Here is a 16,855-nt window from a genome sequence, read left to right as displayed (position 1 = left end):
CCCTGATTTCTCCCTTTGTCTCCAACCCCCCTCGGCCCCCGGCCGCGTTCCCCGTGGTTTCTCCCCGCGGATAATTGTTTCCGGCAGAGTGCCGGCTCCAAACTGGTGACTGGCGGTCCTGGATGTAAAATAGAGCTCCAGATCCTATCTCCAGTACCCTGCCCCTCCCTGCATGTCTGCGTTCTATAGGACACTCCCTGCCAGCTCCGTGAATCCCCTTAAGGAGTTCATACGAGCGGATACAACTCCAAGATGGCGGCCCACACGAAGAGGCCGTTCGGGCGCCGCCACGTTCTCTACCCAACGGCGCCTCTTAGGGAAACGGGACAATGTCTCTTAACGACGCTTCTACGCCATCGTGATTGTCGGCACCACGTGACCGCAAAGGGGATTCCGCGCATGCGTGGTACTACTGCCCGGAAGGGGCGGTATTGGAAAGCGGACCGTGAAAGGAAGTGCTCCTCAAGGGCTTTTTCGCTGCTATTGAGTAGAGGACGTATTTCCATATTTTAACGTCAAGAGGTCTCTGAGACGATTTTGGTTGGTCGCGACTAGGGATTCTGTGGGGTCTGTAATGGACTGGAGTTAGTGATGGTGGTCCCCGAGTTAAATGCTGGCAGAGGCTGGCAGCCGTTAATGTTTGTGACAGGCGTTTTCTCTTGACAGTGAGCGGCTCTCAGGGATGAGGTTGTTGGGATTTGGAGGTGGGGGGCTAGTAATGGGATTCGGTGGTCCATGAGTGAGGCCTGTAGGGTCAGTAATGGGGAGTCTGTGGGATTTGTATTCAGCTAGTTTTCTAACCTGAGTTGAAAGTTAAGCTGTTTAGTTTTCAGGTTTTTGTTTTTTTTTTTGTTTTGTTTTGTTTTTTTTTTAATATAAAGATTGAAAAGCTTTGGTGTGTAGCATTTTTGCATTTTTTAAAGTGTTAGGGGTTTTTTTTTTTTTGACCCATTATTAAAAGTGCATTTTCTGTTTCAATTAATTTCTCTGGCTAATACTTGAGTTGAAAAAATGGCTTTATAGCCTGAAAACAATGTATGTCCTTGTTGTATGTTATATATTAAGCATATATTTACATTTAAGTGCTTTAAACTTAATATTAGCTCCTTTTGGATTATTTTGTCTGCTGAATTACAGAAGAAGGTAAAATACTCACATTGGCTAAGTGATATGTCCACTCATTCTGGCCGTTTCTGCTTTATATTTTTGAAAGTATATTACTAGGTACAGTTATGTGTATTGTTAAATATAGACCTGACTAGATAGCTCAAAGGATAATATAACAATTGAGGCTTCTGTCAACAATTTATAAAGCAGCTCATTTTCCCAAATGCTTTCTAACATCTGAGCTCCTGCCTGCCAGCTACTTTTTTAGTTTTTACAGTTCTAAGAGGCAGTGAGGTTTAATCTAATATATTTTGCTGTTAGTAAAGTTGGAATCTTTTAGGTTAATTATCACTTGTTTCCTATTCTGTGAATTTTCATTTTCTTGTCCAGATTTTTTTCCTGCTCTTTTTACTTTTTCCTAGTGATTGCTAGATTTAAAAAATTTTCAAATTATTCATTAGTTTTATCTGAGAGGCAGAAAGGGAGAAGATAGAAAAAAAAAAAAAAACACCTCTCATCTGCTGGTTCTCTTTCCAAATGCCTGCAGCTGGGAGCTGGGAACCCCAGAGCTTTCAGGTGGGTAGAAGGGACCCAAGTCCTTGAACCATCTTGCTGCCTCCTGGAGTGCTCATTAGTTGAATCTGATATTGGGAGCAGGGCTGTGACTCCAACCCAGACACTCTGATATGGGATGCAGGTGTACCAAGTGCCACTTAATTGCTGCACCAAATGCCCACTCCTATATTTTTTTTAATTAGAAATAACCTATTGTCACAGAATAAAAAATTATGCATATAACTTCATGTTGATTTTTATGGTGTATTATAACATTATTAGGAAGTATCATCTAGAGATAACTGTCCTTTACTTTTATAGTTGCTGAATTTTATGTGTAACGTTCCTCCCAGCCCACCTCAAAGGCACACAAAAATATACTAAAATTTATTTTAATGTTTTTTGAGGTTTAAAAAATACATATATCTAACTGTTCAGTCCTGTTAGGGTGTGTCTACTGACTAGTGTGATGTTTTGTTTCAGGTGGATGAAACAGCACCATTTTTGCAGTGAATGTCTTGTGCACAAATACCACTTCTGTGACATGTAAATAACAGTTGTCTGGTATGCTTATTTTGTCTGTTTGATTACATGCTTTTTAATTTTTTATAAATTTTACTTCATAAGAGGCTAATATTTATTGCATGATTCTCATGTGCCAGTGAGGTGTTTAGTACTTTACAACCATCATCTCATTTGCTTTTCTTGGCTATGAGATAGGCATTTTCATCCTCAGTTTTAAAACTGATACTTAAGAAACTTGTTCATATTTTCATAACTGAAAATTACCAAGCTGCAGTTCAGTTCTGCAGTGATGTTCCTCCAACTCCCATGGTTTTTCCCATGACTAATGGCTGTCGCAGATTTTGTTTAACTCTGTTCTCCTTAGTCCTCTCTCTCAAAATATGGTCCCTGGACCAACAGTTTCAAGATCACCTGGGCCTTAGAAATGCAAATTTTTGAGCCAAGTCTTCGAAATACTGAATCAGAAAATGTGGGGGGTGAGGCTGGGAGTTTTTATGTTATAACAACCCCTTCAGGTGATTCAAATGCCTAGTCGAGTTTGAGAACTACTGCTTTGTGGCTTCTATCTCAGGGACTTGAACCTTAGTGTGCCCAGGCAGGGATTATGTGGTAATGTTGAATGACTGATTATGTGTTATTGTCTTTCCAGGTGTCTTTGATGTCTCTTGGAGAGGTCTGGGCCATATCTTCCTTTGGAATCCAGCCTGCCTCTTCCCAGCAGTTTTGCATGAGTTTATACATGAGCACTAAACTCTCAGCCCCTGAGAGAACAAGGAATGAGACCCAGTGTGGCCATGCCAGCTAATTGCACCTCATCCAAGCAGCCCCCAGCCCTGGCTTCAGAGTGTTATGGCAACTCATGCGAGGTGAGGAGTCCCAGGGTGTGGGAATTGATTCTAGAAATATCTCTGACCTGTCAGCAGAACCTCAGGGCAGTCAGATGGGCCAGGAAGTAGCCAGATTATAGACCCTGGTGCTCCTAAAACAAATTCTGATCTTTTTGTCAAGAATGAGCAACACATGGGTGTTAACTCACAAGGCCAGGTGTAAGACAGTGGAGAGGTAAACTGTGAATGAAAATTTATTTGATTATCACACTGTTTAGATCTTTTGGCCACAGATGATTCCTGGTTATAAATCACTTTTGGATGGGATTTTGAAATATTTCCCCATTTTGCTCCTAAACTTCTTCATATACAAATATTTTCTGTATTCCTTTTTTTGAAATTCTGTTTATCAGATGCTGGTTCTTCACTTTTCTCCACTATTTTCTATTTCTTTGCTACTCTTCTGTCTGGGAAACTTTGTCAATTTTGTCTTCTAGTCCTTCTATTGAGCTTCTCATGGCAGGTATCACTATTTTAATTCCGTGTTTTAATTTTCAAAAATTCTAGTTGTCTAAATATATTTTAAAGTATACTTACTTTTATTTATTCGAAAGGCAGAATAACAGAGAGGGAAAGAGATTTTTGCATCTGCTGGTTCCCTCCCCAAATGCCTGAAACAGCTGGGACTGGCAAAACCAAAGCTAGGAGCCAGAAACTTCATCTGAGTCTCCCACAGTGGTGACATGAACCACATCCTTGAGGTATCACCTGCTACCTCTGAGGGTGCACACTGATTAGCAGGAAGCTGAATCTGAGGGGGAGGCAGGACTCAGTCGCAGATGTGGAATTGCCAAGGGAGTCCCTAGCAGTGACCTAATCCATTGTGCCACAATGCCAACACCTAACTATTCTTTTCTATAGGTGTTCTATTATTATTTTATGGTTACCATGTATTTCTTATTCCTCTGAAGATATTATGATTGTTTATTAGAAACAGTCTAATTTTTTGAATAGGCAGTACATACAGTTCAGAAATCAGAAATGTAAAAAGCAACATGCAAGAATTATGGTGAAAGAAATTCAAGGTAAAAATGGAAGTGTGGTTGTTGCTGTGGATTCGTTCTGAGAGGAGGAGCATGGTGGGGTCAAGAGGCATGGAGTCGCCACATAGACTTCAGGAGTCGGGTGAAAGTGGGCCAGAGGCGAGCAGCCCGCAGACTCATTTATTTCAGTTGGTTTGGCAGCTTATGTAGCTGAGGCAGCCAATCCGGTCAAGGGGCGATTTATGCCCTAACCAATCACAGCCTGTTGCTATGCAGGCTCCATTGCCAGGTGCTTTCCCAAGGGGTTTCTCAAGGGGTTTCTGAAGCCATATCTGAGTAACTGATGCTCGCTTGCCAGCAGCCATCTTGGCATGGCCTTCTCATTCCACCACATTTCCCCCTTTTTGTTTATTTTTGAGCAATGAGAGGCATGATTCTTGGCCATACCATTGTTGACCCCATTTCCATGGGGTCTCTGTACACGGCTGTGCCTGTCTTAGGTTGTCCCCCAGGGGATCTTACCTGTCATTGACTAACCAGCCCTCAAAATGGGAGACCACTGGCATGCTTGCTCAGATAGGGGTAGGAATGAGGAACAATGGTAATCAGGAATGGTGTGACCACACACAGGCTATGGGCCATTCGAGTGGCTGACCAGAGCTAAGTGGGGTATAAAGCAGTAGCGGATGTGGCTATGGGCAGTTCCTCAGGGTAAGATGAGAGGGCAGCAGCTTGACAATCGGTAGCAGATGCGTCCGCTAACAAGGTGACTCTCAGTCTTGTTCAACTGGTTCTGGTTGGCTGTCAGTTGCAGGCTTGATGTTTCTGGCTGGTACCCAAATGGGCTGTCCCGCATTCTCTGGAAAGACACAAGCATATCCTTGGCCCTTGGTTAGCAGAGGGTGTGGTCCCTTCCATTCTCCTGTCAGGGGTCTTTCCACCTAACCATAGGGTCCGGGGTCTGAGATGGAAAGGATCCCCAGTATTTATAAGCTGGGCTGATCCCTTGGGAATCAAGAGTAATAAAATTGATAGTGAAAAGGACCTCAAAGCAAGCTGTGGGTCTGGGGGCATATGATTGTTTTTTTTGTCTTTGTAAGAGATCTTTAATCGTCTTATGAGTTCTTTCAATGATTGCCTGTCCCTGTGGGTTGTATGGGATACCTGTGGCAGACTGTATGTTTCAGGACCTCAGGAAGGAATTAAATTCCTGTGATGTATACGCTGGCCCGTTATCAGTCTTTATGGTCCAGAGGACACCGAGGACCAGCATGGCTGACTTAACCGCCTTTATCGCATTACTAGCCTTTTCTCCGGATTGGACTGTTGCAAATGCACCACATGGACAAACTTAAGTTGACCAAAGGAGTTAATGTGGGTGACTTCCACTTGCCAGAACTTATTAGGAGCAAGGCCTCACAGGTTCACTCCTGCTTGTTGCAGTGGGCCTAATGGGGCGAGGGGGGCACAATTCTTGCAAGAGTGCACTAGGTGTTTGCATTGGCTCATTGTTAGCTCTGGGAAAAGTGATTTTATGTTGCTTGCTGACATATGAAATTTTTGGTGTAGAATACAGTCTTGTTCTAGGTGTCAAAGAAGCTGTGTTGCAGGAGATAAGACGATCAACCTTTTCGTTGCCTTGGAAAATAAAGCCAGGTAACCCAGTATGTGATCTTACATGTGAGATATACCATGGGTGTTTTCTATTGTCAGTTAGCTCTTTAAGTGTTGTGAACATCTGGTCAGTAGGTTTATTGGTCGGATTAAAGTCTTTGCTACCTGTACTGAGTATTTGCTGTCCGAAAATATATTTACCAGCCCATCCTGGCTAAGGAGTGGAACCTTGACTATTTCCCGTATTTCTCCCAACTGTACTGATCCCCCGTGGGGTTCTGCATGGATCTTTTTCTGTGGAGGATTTGATCACTATTCCAAACAGAGAGTTGTTGGCGTCTGTTAAACACACATGGTGCCAGGGGTATATGTTGATTAGCAGGGAAAGCAAGTTTTGGATAGTCTATTTCTAAGGTTTGTAATGTGTGGAGTAGCCTGTCCGCCGGCAGGTGATTGTCAACCTGTCCTGGGAAATGTATCATTAAAGTTTGAAAGAGTGTGCTATTATGCACCAATGTGGATAGTTCTAATTGTGATAGGGGTAGGACAACTATGTCTTGCTCTGTGTTAACTATCTTATTGGCATAATAGCTTAATTTAAGTCCCATCATAAGGATGGCATCTACTTTGTTAACTATTTTTCAATACTCGCTCCAGGCTATGTGAGCCCAAAAAAGTGGTCCGTGTTGTTGCCAAATAACTCCTAAGGGGGCCTTGAGGGTAGACAGGGTTATGGCAAATAGAGGCACCCAAGGGTCATATCTAAAGGTTTTTAAACTTGACAACTGGGTGTTGATCTTTTCTACAGTGGATTCGGCTGCTGATATCAATGTGATTTTTGAGAAAGGGCTATTCCCCTTAGTAAATTGTATAGCGGTGTAAGCTCTGCAGGTGTTAGGGGAAGGAAGGGCTTCAGCCAACTGATTTGGCTGCATAGTTGCTGAAATTCATTCAGTGAGTATTTGTGCTTGACTTTTAGTTTTGGGCCCATTGGAGATATATGGGAGGAGGTTTGATAACCCAGGAATTGAAAGGGAGGAAAATGTTGTACCTTTCCTGTGGCAATAGACAAACCCAGGAATTGTAAATTTCTTACTGTTTCACTTAGACAGGCATTCAGAGTTGCTGCATTTTTGTGAGCAAGTAAGATATCATCCACATAATGTATGACCAAGCACTGATCTTTAAGTGTGCTGGTCGCATGAGAAACGTATCTGGCAAATGGCAGGGCTATTTTTCATGCCTTGTGGGAGTACTGTCCACTGAAATCTTTTTGCGGGGAGCTGGAAATTGGGCTCCCATACTGTAAAGGCGAAGTAGGCCTTATCCTCCTCCATGATGGGAATGGAAAAGAAGCAATCTTTGATATCAATGGTAACTATGTGGTATCCGTTAGGAATGGCCCCTGGATGGGGAATGCCAGCCTGGAATGTTCCCATCTTTTTTATGATTTTGTTGATGGCTCTCAAATCCTGTAGTAGCCTATATTTTCCCTGTTTCTTTGGTATCACAAAAATGGGTGTATTGTGAGGGCTAGTGGAGGGCTCTGTGTGTTCCTTTTCTAATTGTTCCTATACCAATTCTCTAAGGATGCCAAGTTTGGGTTGTAATATTGGCCACTGCTCTACCCAGATGTTTCCTGTTTTTTCCCATTCAATGGGGATTGGGCCTGGCTTTTGTATGAGGTGAGCAGTGGCCCCTAGAATTGGGGGTGAATCTTACTTGTAGGCTCTCCATTAAAGCTGTTGGCTCGTGGAGATTTATGATCCATAGTAAGGACCGCTTGCATTTGTGAGAACACATCTCTCCCCCATAAGGTCATGGAAACCTCAGCAACTAGTGGAAAGATGGTTCCCGTATCTCCATTGTCATCTCACCACGTTACAGGCGTGATGGCCTGATCAGATTTTAATCCTCCAACACCTTGGAGGTCTGGCCCAGGCACTGTCTTCCAGTGTTGCATTTTCCTTGCATCCCTAGCTTTCAAGACAATGGCATCTGCCCCCCTATCAATTAAACCCACAAATGCAGTGTCATCTAAATATAGGGTTAATTTTGACCTCAGATTGAAGATAGGCATCGACCAGTTAATGGTGGTAGAACTCACTCTTACTTGCTGGGCTGAGGGCCGCCGCACTGGGAGTTTAAAGGGTTAGTCTTGCAATCTTGCCCAATGAAAGCCTTTTTTACATCTGAGACATGGCATTTTGGGCTTACCGCGTCTGTCAGCATTTGGCCAGTTTCGCCGTAAGTGTCCCGTATCCTGACATCCCCAACAAACCAGAGGATCATTAGACTTCCTTGTGTTCAGTATGTTAATGGCTGTAGTTAGGGCCTGTATGTGTGTATCAGCAGAGTTTACCTCCTTTATAGCTACTATCCATTTAGAAAAGTCTTTATTACAAGACTGGGGCGGTTGCAGCTTTTGCCTCTTTGGTAGCACCTTCCCAGGCTAATTGTGTGACCAGATTGTTTTGATCAGGGCCAAGTGGTAATATTTTCTCCACTGCCTCCAAGACTCTGGCAAGGAAATCTGGGAACCATTTGCCTGGGCCTTGAACTAGGTTTCTAAAGAGCTAACTATCATTAGGAGGATTTATATTTTTTAAGGCTCTAAGTGCCAAATCTCTAACCTGACCAAAATAGGCAACTACTCCAATGTGGGCCTGTTCATGAGGATATGTGTAGGTGCCACGGCTTGTAAGCATATCAAAGGTTACTGCTGTTCCATAGGCAGCATTATTCCTTGCCATAGTTTCAGCCTCTTCCTCCTAGGAGGCTTTCCACTGTAAGAACTGTGGTCTCAACAAACATGCTTTGAGCAGTGTAACCCAGTCAAAATGAGTTGGAAGGTTCGCTGCCCATTGTGTGAGCACCTGTTCAAAGTAGGGAGAGTCAGGGCCTCTTTTTTTTATATATATAATTTTTTTTTTTTTTGGACAGGCAGAGTTCAGACAGTGAGAGAGAGAGAGAGAAAGGTCTTCCCGCTCCCCCCGTTGGTTCACCCTCCAAATGGCCACTACGGCCGGTGCGCTGCACCAGTCCGGAGCCAGGTGCTTCCTCCTGGTTTCCCATGCGGGTGTAGGGCCCAAGCACTTGGGCCATCCTCCTCTGCACTCCCGGGCCACAGCAGAGAGCTGGACTGGAAGACGAGCAACCAGGACAGAATCCGGCGCCCCAGCCGGGACTAGAACCCAGGGTGCCGGCGCTGCAGGCGGAGGATTAGCCTAGTGAGCTGCGGCGCCGGCCTGGGCCTTACTCTTGAGAAGCCTTTTTTAGCATAGTGAGGTCATTTAAAGGTGTTGGAATCCAGGGCCTGAATTCTGCGTCTACTCACTCCTACATTAACAGCAAACATGCAGGTGGGATGGGGTCTAGCGGCTGCCCTGAGAGCCTGGGGTGCCCAGGGATTGCCACAAATGTGGGGATCCTTACTGGGTGCAGATGGGATGACCTTGCATGGATTATTGCCTCAAGATCATCTAAGTTCCTCCCACGGATATTTGGGGGATGGCTGACTAGGCATTGCTGCATTGTCGACTGTCATTTTCACTGTCAGAGCTCTCTCTCCCTAAGTCATCAGCTGTTACTTATGAGGCAGAGGCCTAGAGTGTCAGGCTCTTTTCACTCACAGATTCATTGTGTTTGGTAATCTATGTGGGCTTCTGAGAGGAGGCTATCTTTCCCATGTTTGAGTACGTAAGAGCAGCACGCCACAGCAGCTCTAGCCAAAGGAAAGACACCCACAGCACTACTGCCATAACTACACAAATTCCTAGCACCTCAGCGGCTGATGGCACTATTCAGGGGGTTCCCTACATTAGACGAACAGACAGTGTTGTATCAGATCATAAGTATGTCCTGTGCTTAGTGGGGGACTTCCTTGATTCGTTAGGTCAACACTGTATGCCCACATGGTGTCTCCTGAGTGTCCTCTCTCTTGAGTGAGGGGAGATGACTTGGTTCCGAATTCTGCCGAAATCAAGGAGGGACCTTACTGAGTCCAACACGCAGTCACATTGGCACCAGATGTTGCTGTGGATTCGTTCTGAGAGGAGGAGCGTGGTGGGGCCAAGAGGCGCGGAGTTACCACACAGACCCCGGGAGTCAGGTGAAAGCAGGCCAGAGGCAAGCAGCCCACAGGCTCATTTATTTCAATTGGTGCAGCAACCTATATAGCTGAGGCTACCAATTCGGTCAAGGGGCAGTTTTTGCCCTAACCAATCACAGCCTGTTGCCAGGCAGGCTCCACTGCCAGGTGGTTTCCCAAGGGGTTTCCGAAGCCATTCCTGAGTAACTGATGCTCACTTGCCAGTGGCCATCTTGGCATGGGCTTCTCATTCCACCACATGTGGTTCACCTACCTGTGTCCCCACCCTGACCATTTCTCCCAGTACATGTTTTCTTAGTTTTTTTTTTTAACTGCTTAGTTCTGTATTCAAATACAAACAACTACAACATTGTTTTTCTTTTGATTTCATGAAAAATTATACATTGAACATACTTTTGCATCTTATTTATTGTTTATTTGGTAAAATAAACAGCATTACAGTGGCCATTCTTGTCATGTCTTCCTATTCTGTTGGATGCATAAAAGGTAGAAAAATTTCATTTCAGGGTTTCATCAAATGTAGTGGGAGTCTCAGCTGAATCTTAGTGAACCTCTGCTTCTGTTCCTGTTTTGCAGTTTTATGAATGAGTGTGTTGGTACTTTTTACTAGAAGAATGAAGAATGGAGTGAGGCTGACTCCATAGTAAAGAAGCCACAGTTAGTTGTGTTAGAATAAGGAAATGATTTTTTTTTTTTTTTTAATTTGACAGGTAGAGTTAGACAGTGAGAAAGACAGAGAGTAAGGTCTTCCTTCCTTTGGTTCATTCTCCAAATGGCCACCACGGCCGGTGCTGCGCTGATCTGAAGCCAGGAGCCAGGTGCCTCCTCCCGGTCTCCCATGCGGGTACAGGGCCCAAGCAAATGGGCCATCCTCCACTGCCTTCCCGGGCCACAGCAGAGAGCTGGACTGGAAGAGGAGCAACCGGGACTAGAACCCGGCGCCCATATGGGATGCCGGCACCGCAGGCGGAGGATTAACCAAGTGAGCCATGGCACCGGCCCCCAGAAATGATTTTTTTTGTGGTTTGAACAGTTTTCTGACTTTTGTCTGTGCTGATATGATCCTAGAGTAGCCTTGATATTATCTAGCACTATGTGCATAAGGTGGTTTTATTTTTTATCTGTGATACTACTTTTGTGTAACACCACAGATGAAACCTGCCAGTCTAGCTCTTAGCAACACTGAGGCCTACCTGATAGTTCCAGGCTAACTCCCAGCTGTCAAAGGCTGCTTTAACTTAACATCCTACCTTAAGGATTGTGGGAAGATCAGAATACCTTTGAATTCTGAGGGCTGCCACACAAATGAACCTGGAATTGAAAGGTGCTTGAATCCTGAAGAAAACACTGGCCTGTCAGAGATAATGTCATCTTCATTCAAAGCCGAGACTGAATAGACAAAATGGTAGACCAGGATAAGCACCTGGCTCCTGCCATCGGAACAGCGCGGTGCGCTGGCCGCAGCGCGCTACCGCGGCGGCCATTGGAGGGTGAATCAACGGCAAAAGGAAGACCTTTCTCTCTGTCTCTCTCTCACTGTCCACTCTGCCTGTCAAAAAAAAAAAAAAAAAAAAAATGTTACAGTTTGGCTCTTTGGTGCCAAAGGAATGCTACAAGATGAACCTTGGTAAACCTTACAGGAGTCTGCTTTGATCAGTTATTTTGAGAGAAATTTATACAATAGCAATGATATATTTATTCTGTTCTCACTTACTTAATAGAGTTCAAAGATAGGTTATTAAATGCTAGCAGTTTTTACGGTTATTTGTATATATTTCTTTAAGTATGAACCGTCCTTTATCCCTTTAGTTGTTTTTTGTCTTAAATTCCTTTTTTTTTTTTTTAAAGATTTATTTTATTTATTTGAAAGACAGAGTTAGAGAGAAAGGTAGAGACAGAAAGAGAGAGGTCTTCTTCCATCCACTGGTCATTCCCCAATTAGCCGCAATGGCTGGAGCTGAGCTGAAGCCAGGAGCTAGGAGTTTCTTGTAGGTCTCCCACGAGGGTGCAGAGGCCGAAGGACTTGGGCTGTCCTCCACTGCTTTCCCAGGCCATAGCAGTGCTGGATCAGGAGTGGAGCAGCTAGGAATCAAACCAGCACCCATATGGAATGCTAGTGCTGCAGGCCAGGGCTTTTAACCCATTGTGCCACAGTGCTGGGCCCTGCTTTATTTTATTTTATTTTTTAAAAGATTTATTTATCATCTTAAATTCCTTTTGGTTGATTCCAAAATTTGCAACCCTAGGTTTTGGATCTTGTTTCTGAGTCAATCATTTTCCATTCCTTATTTTTTTTTTTTTTGACGATACTGGTTTAAGTCATATTATTGCTACCAATGTTTTATGAGACATACAAAATATATTACAAATATTAATTATAATGTTGATTCTATTCTCTGACCAAAAGCATTAAAGACTTGGCCGGCGCCGCGGCTCACTAGGCTAATCCTCCGCCTTGCGGCGCCGGCACACCGGGTTCTAGTCCCGGTCGGGGCACCGATCCTGTCCCGGTTGCCCCTCTTCCAGGCCAGCTCTCTGCTGTGGCCAGGGAGTGCAGTGGAGGATGGCCCAAGTGCTTGGGCTCTGCACCCCATGGGAGACCAGGATAAGCACCTGGCTCCTGCCATCGGAACAGCGCGGTGCGCCGGCCGCAGCGCGCTACCACGGCGGCCATTGGAGGGTGAACCAACGGCAAAGGAAGACCTTTCTCTCTGTCTCTCTCTCACTGTTCACTCTGCCTGTCAAAAAACAAAACAAAACAAACAAACAAAAAAAAAAAGCATTAAAGACTTATACAATAATATGAATCTAGTTAATACTACTAAACATTGTACTTAAAAATTATCATTTTTATTTAATGTTCATATTTAGCCAAATTTTAAAAAATATTTCAATAAATAAGGCATTATATTTTAAAATTTGTGTGGTAAAGTTAAACTAGATAGAAGGGGGAAATATAGATTTAAATGCCTTAAGGAATTCTGGATGTGTGAGAAGGAACAAAAGATCTAAAATATGTCATGGTTTCATCTGAAGAAAGTAAAGAAGGTAAAACTCAATAATTGTATAATAACAATCTGGAATAAAAACAATAAAAGAAGAAATCAGTTTCTTAGGGATTGAGGATAAGTTGATAAAGATGTCTGACAGCAACACAAGTTGCTTCTATGTGATGATGATCAAGAAAAGAGAGTAAAGAAATATATAATCAGTGATAATAAAATAGGACATACAGTTACTGCTCTACCTAACATTAAAACAATCATTTAGAAATACTATATAGGGTTGGCGCTATGGTGCAGCAGGGTAATGCCCTGGCCTGAAGCTTCACTTCGGATCCAGCTCTCTGCTATGGCCTCAGAAAGCAGTGGAAGATGGCCCAGGTCCTTGGGCCCCTGCACCCATGTGGCAAACCCAGAAGAAGCTCCTGGCTCCTGGTTTCAGATTGGCACAGCTCCGGCCGTTGCGACCAGTTAGGGAGTAAACCATTGGATGGAAGACCTCTCTCTCTCTCTGCCTTTCCACTCTCTGTGTAACTCTGACTTTCAAATAAATAATTAAATCTTTTTTAAAAAAGAGAAATACTATATAAAATAATACAAATAATATAAAACCTAAGCAAAAGGGGAAAAATTAAAAACAAATATAAAAATTGATAAGGCCAGCACCCCGGGTTCTAGTCCTGGTTGGGGCGCTGGTTCTGTCCCGGTTGCTCCTTTTCCAGTCCAGCTTTCTGCTGTGGCCTGGGAAGGCAATGGAGGATGGCCCAAGTGCTTGGGCCCTGCACCCGCATGGGAGACCAGGAGGAAGCACCTGGCTCCTGGCTTCGGATCAGCGCAGCACCGGCCATGGCGGCCATTTGGGAAGTGAACCAACGGAAAAAGGAAGACCTTTCTCTCTGTCTGTCTGTCTCTCTCTCACTGTCTAACTCTGCCTGTCCAAAAAAAAAAAAAAAATTGATAAGAAATATGGTTCAGAAGCCCTTGAAGGGATCAAAATGTTGATTCAACACTTTCAGCACAGTCAAAATGATGGAAAGACGTCATGCGTTTAAAGTTATATCTTTATTACAAAGTTTTGGGTAAAAGATAATGCCTAAAATTATTTCCTACTTTGTGTTTGGTTTTTGTTTTATGGACAGTGTTAATCTGATGCCCAAATCAAAGGTTATTTAAAGAACTATAAATTATGAACATGGGTTCTGATGTCCAAGTTGTTAATTAACTACATTCAAGAGTAGATGAAAACAGTACCCTAATACAATTTATCAGCGGGAAGTGTGAAGCAAACACTGTTTTCTCACTCAGCAGAAGTCAAAACTAAAATAAGGTATCTTGAAAAAATAATAAACCATTGTATGTTAGAAGATAGCTATATAGCAAAGCTGAAATAATATGGCCAGTGCCGCGGCTCGAGGCTAATCTTCTGCCTGCGGTGCCGGCACACCGGGTTCTAGTCCCAGTTGGGGCGCCGGTTCTGTCCCGGTTGCCCCTCTTCCGGTCCAGCTCTCTGCTGTGGCCCGGGAGTGCAGTGGAGGATGGCCCAGGTCCTTGGGCCCTGTATCTACATGGGAGACCAGGAAGAAACATCTGGCTCCTGGCTTCAGATTGGTGCAGTGCCAGCTGCAACGGCCATTTGTGGGGTGAACCACACACTCTGCCTAACCACACACACTGTCTAACTCTGCCTGTCAAAAAAAAAAAAAAAAAAAACTGAAGTAATTATTCATATAATTCAGAAAAACAATTTGTCTCATGCAAATAAATTCAAAACACAAAAAGGGTGAATTGCTAGAAAATTAGGTTTCCTACCAAATCTTTAATTGCCATCTATCACATTTTAATTCCTAGGTGTTATTTTCATTTCAAAAAATCCTATTTTTCATAAATAAGATGACTATTAGATTTATTTGCCTATTAGAATATCATTTAGGACTTTTGTAAATTTTATATTTAATATTTCTGAATGTCACGTAGGTGCTGTTTCCAGGATGTAGAACTTGGTATCTGTAAGATACCTTTGCTACAAGTTTCCTATAGTATTACTTGTTTGTTATTCTACCTTATTTTATAGAGCTGAGAGATATTTAAAATCTCTTACTATAAGTGTGTTTCGGTAAATATTTTCCTGTAATTTTTGTTTATAAATTTTGATGCTATGTAATTTGGTGAAGTGGTTGTAATGACATAGAAATTCATTCTAAATTGTCATGTTTAATATTTTTTTCTTAGAATTCAGCTCTAATATTAAGTAGAAGCTGTTGTTTCCTCTCTGCTGGCATTTCCAAATAATACCCTTGTTCATCCTTTTATTGTCACTGTCAGGGTCCTTTTGCATTGTTTCTTTTTAGCATTGGAAAGGTGCAGGTTATGTTCTACTTCTGATATGAACGCTTTTATATATCATTCTATATCATCTGTGGGTTTGCATTGTTTTTCTGACCCTTCTAGCAATTTGAAATACTTAGATACATTTTTATTTTTTCTTTAAGCATTATCTTTATAGCATTAACTTCTTGGATGAAATTAATCTGTTTAACACGGTATCTTTTAAATTTCTACTGTGAATAATGCACACTTGATGTGCTCTTCGCTACCTTTTGTGATTTAGCAGGATTCTTTAATTGTTTTCAGGGAGAACATCTTTTTTTCCTTAGCACTTCTTTACTGAGTTTTACCAGTTTATTTTTCAAATATGTCCATAACTGTTTCCTTAGCTTATCTTTTTAAATATTACTTCTTGGCTCTTTTATCCCTAATTATTTTAAGTGATTTTATAGTGAATTCCTTGAATTATATTGAAAGTGTTCTGTTGTGTGACAGTTTATTTCTAGTGTGATCCTCTTCATCTGCTTTGTTTTTTTTTTAAGTTAGGACATTAGGTAAAGTAGACTTGCTGCTGCTTTTTAAAGATTTATTTATTTTATTAGAGGGGAAAAGCAAGTGAGAAAGAAATCTTTCACCTTATGATTCACTCTCCAAATGACCACAACTGACAGATCTGGTCCAGGCAAGAGCTCCTGCCGGGGACAGAGAGCTCCATACAGGTTTTCTATGTGGGTGGCAGGGGCACAAGTATCTGAGCCATCCTCTGCTGCTTTCCTACTTGTGTTAACAGGGAACTGCATCAGAAGCAGAGCAACAAGAATTCGAACTGATATGGGATGCCAGCATTGTAGGTGGCAACTTAGCTTGCCAGCCCTGAAGACCTCTTATTTTTTTTAAAGTCATTTATTAGACAAACACACACACACAAGACCACAGCACCAGACCCCAAATTAAGAAAATTATACCAACTTTTATATTAAGAAAGGACAGCTCAAGATCTACATAATGTAAACATCTTTAAAAAGCTACAAAGAATCTGGAAAAATACAGAATTAATACATCCCTTAAGTCCAGATAAAAATATGGAAAGACATAACTGATGTCAACAATTTTATATACACAAACTTAACGTTTATTTTTAAAGTTCTCTATATAAAAATAAATCATGCCAACATAACTTTCAGAATATATAAGGGTTTTCTTAATATTCAAATTTTCTGGAGAGGAAAAATGTCTAAGGCCATTTAAAAAAATTCAGAAAAAATGTTAAGCAGAAATTAGAACTTTATTTTCTACTCTTCTGTATCAAACTAAGCAAAAATTACCCTGTAGTGAAATTTTATGATTAATACATCAACTGAGAATATACAGGTCTTTAGTTCACTCAAATTTGCTGAACTATTTTTATATCTTTTTTTTTTTAAGCTTGATTTTATTGGCTGGCGCCGTGGCTCACTAGGCTAATTCTCCGCCTGCAGCGCCGGCACCCCGGGTTCTAGTCCCGGTTGGGGCTCCAGATTCTGTCCTGGTTGCTCGTCTTCCAGTCCAGCTCTCTGCTGTGGCCTGGGAAGGCGGTGGAGGATGGCCCAAGTGCTTGGGCCCTACACCCGCATGGGAGACCAGGAGGAAGCACCGGGCTCCTGGCTTCGGATCGGCACAGTGCGCCAGCCTTAGTGGCCATTTGTGGGGTGAACCAACAGAAAGAAGACCTTTTGCTCTCTCTCTCTCACTGTGTAAAAAAAAAAA

At 42.6% G+C, this 16,855-nt stretch overlaps 1 protein-coding gene across 10 annotated transcripts in view; it reads left to right on the top strand.

The window, feature by feature from the left end:
• The window catches only part of LOC133747810 (zinc finger protein 585A), a 97,272-nt gene that overhangs the window by 13,248 nt on the left and 67,169 nt on the right, over positions 1 to 16,855 (top strand). For 3 of the 10 annotated variants that reach the window (XM_062176166.1, XM_062176165.1, XM_062176153.1), the window contains exons 1-4: positions 478 to 522; positions 1,655 to 1,683; positions 2,146 to 2,226; positions 2,837 to 3,053. In XM_062176166.1, coding sequence (XP_062032150.1) covers positions 3,037 to 3,053 — 17 coding nt within the window. In that variant the 5' untranslated portion in view covers positions 478 to 522; positions 1,655 to 1,683; positions 2,146 to 2,226; positions 2,837 to 3,036. Of the gene's footprint in view, positions 1 to 445; positions 568 to 1,654; positions 1,684 to 2,145; positions 2,227 to 2,836; positions 3,054 to 16,855 lie in introns of those variants that run through there. The other 7 variants (XM_062176156.1, XM_062176155.1, XM_062176157.1 and 4 more) reach the window with 7 other exon arrangements.

This window comes from Lepus europaeus, chromosome 19, assembly GCF_033115175.1.
Source record: "Lepus europaeus isolate LE1 chromosome 19, mLepTim1.pri, whole genome shotgun sequence".
Classification (NCBI taxonomy): domain Eukaryota; kingdom Metazoa; phylum Chordata; class Mammalia; order Lagomorpha; family Leporidae; genus Lepus; species Lepus europaeus.
The sequence above is the reverse complement of the archived record's forward strand: the minus strand, read 5'-3'. Positions and strand labels throughout refer to the sequence as shown.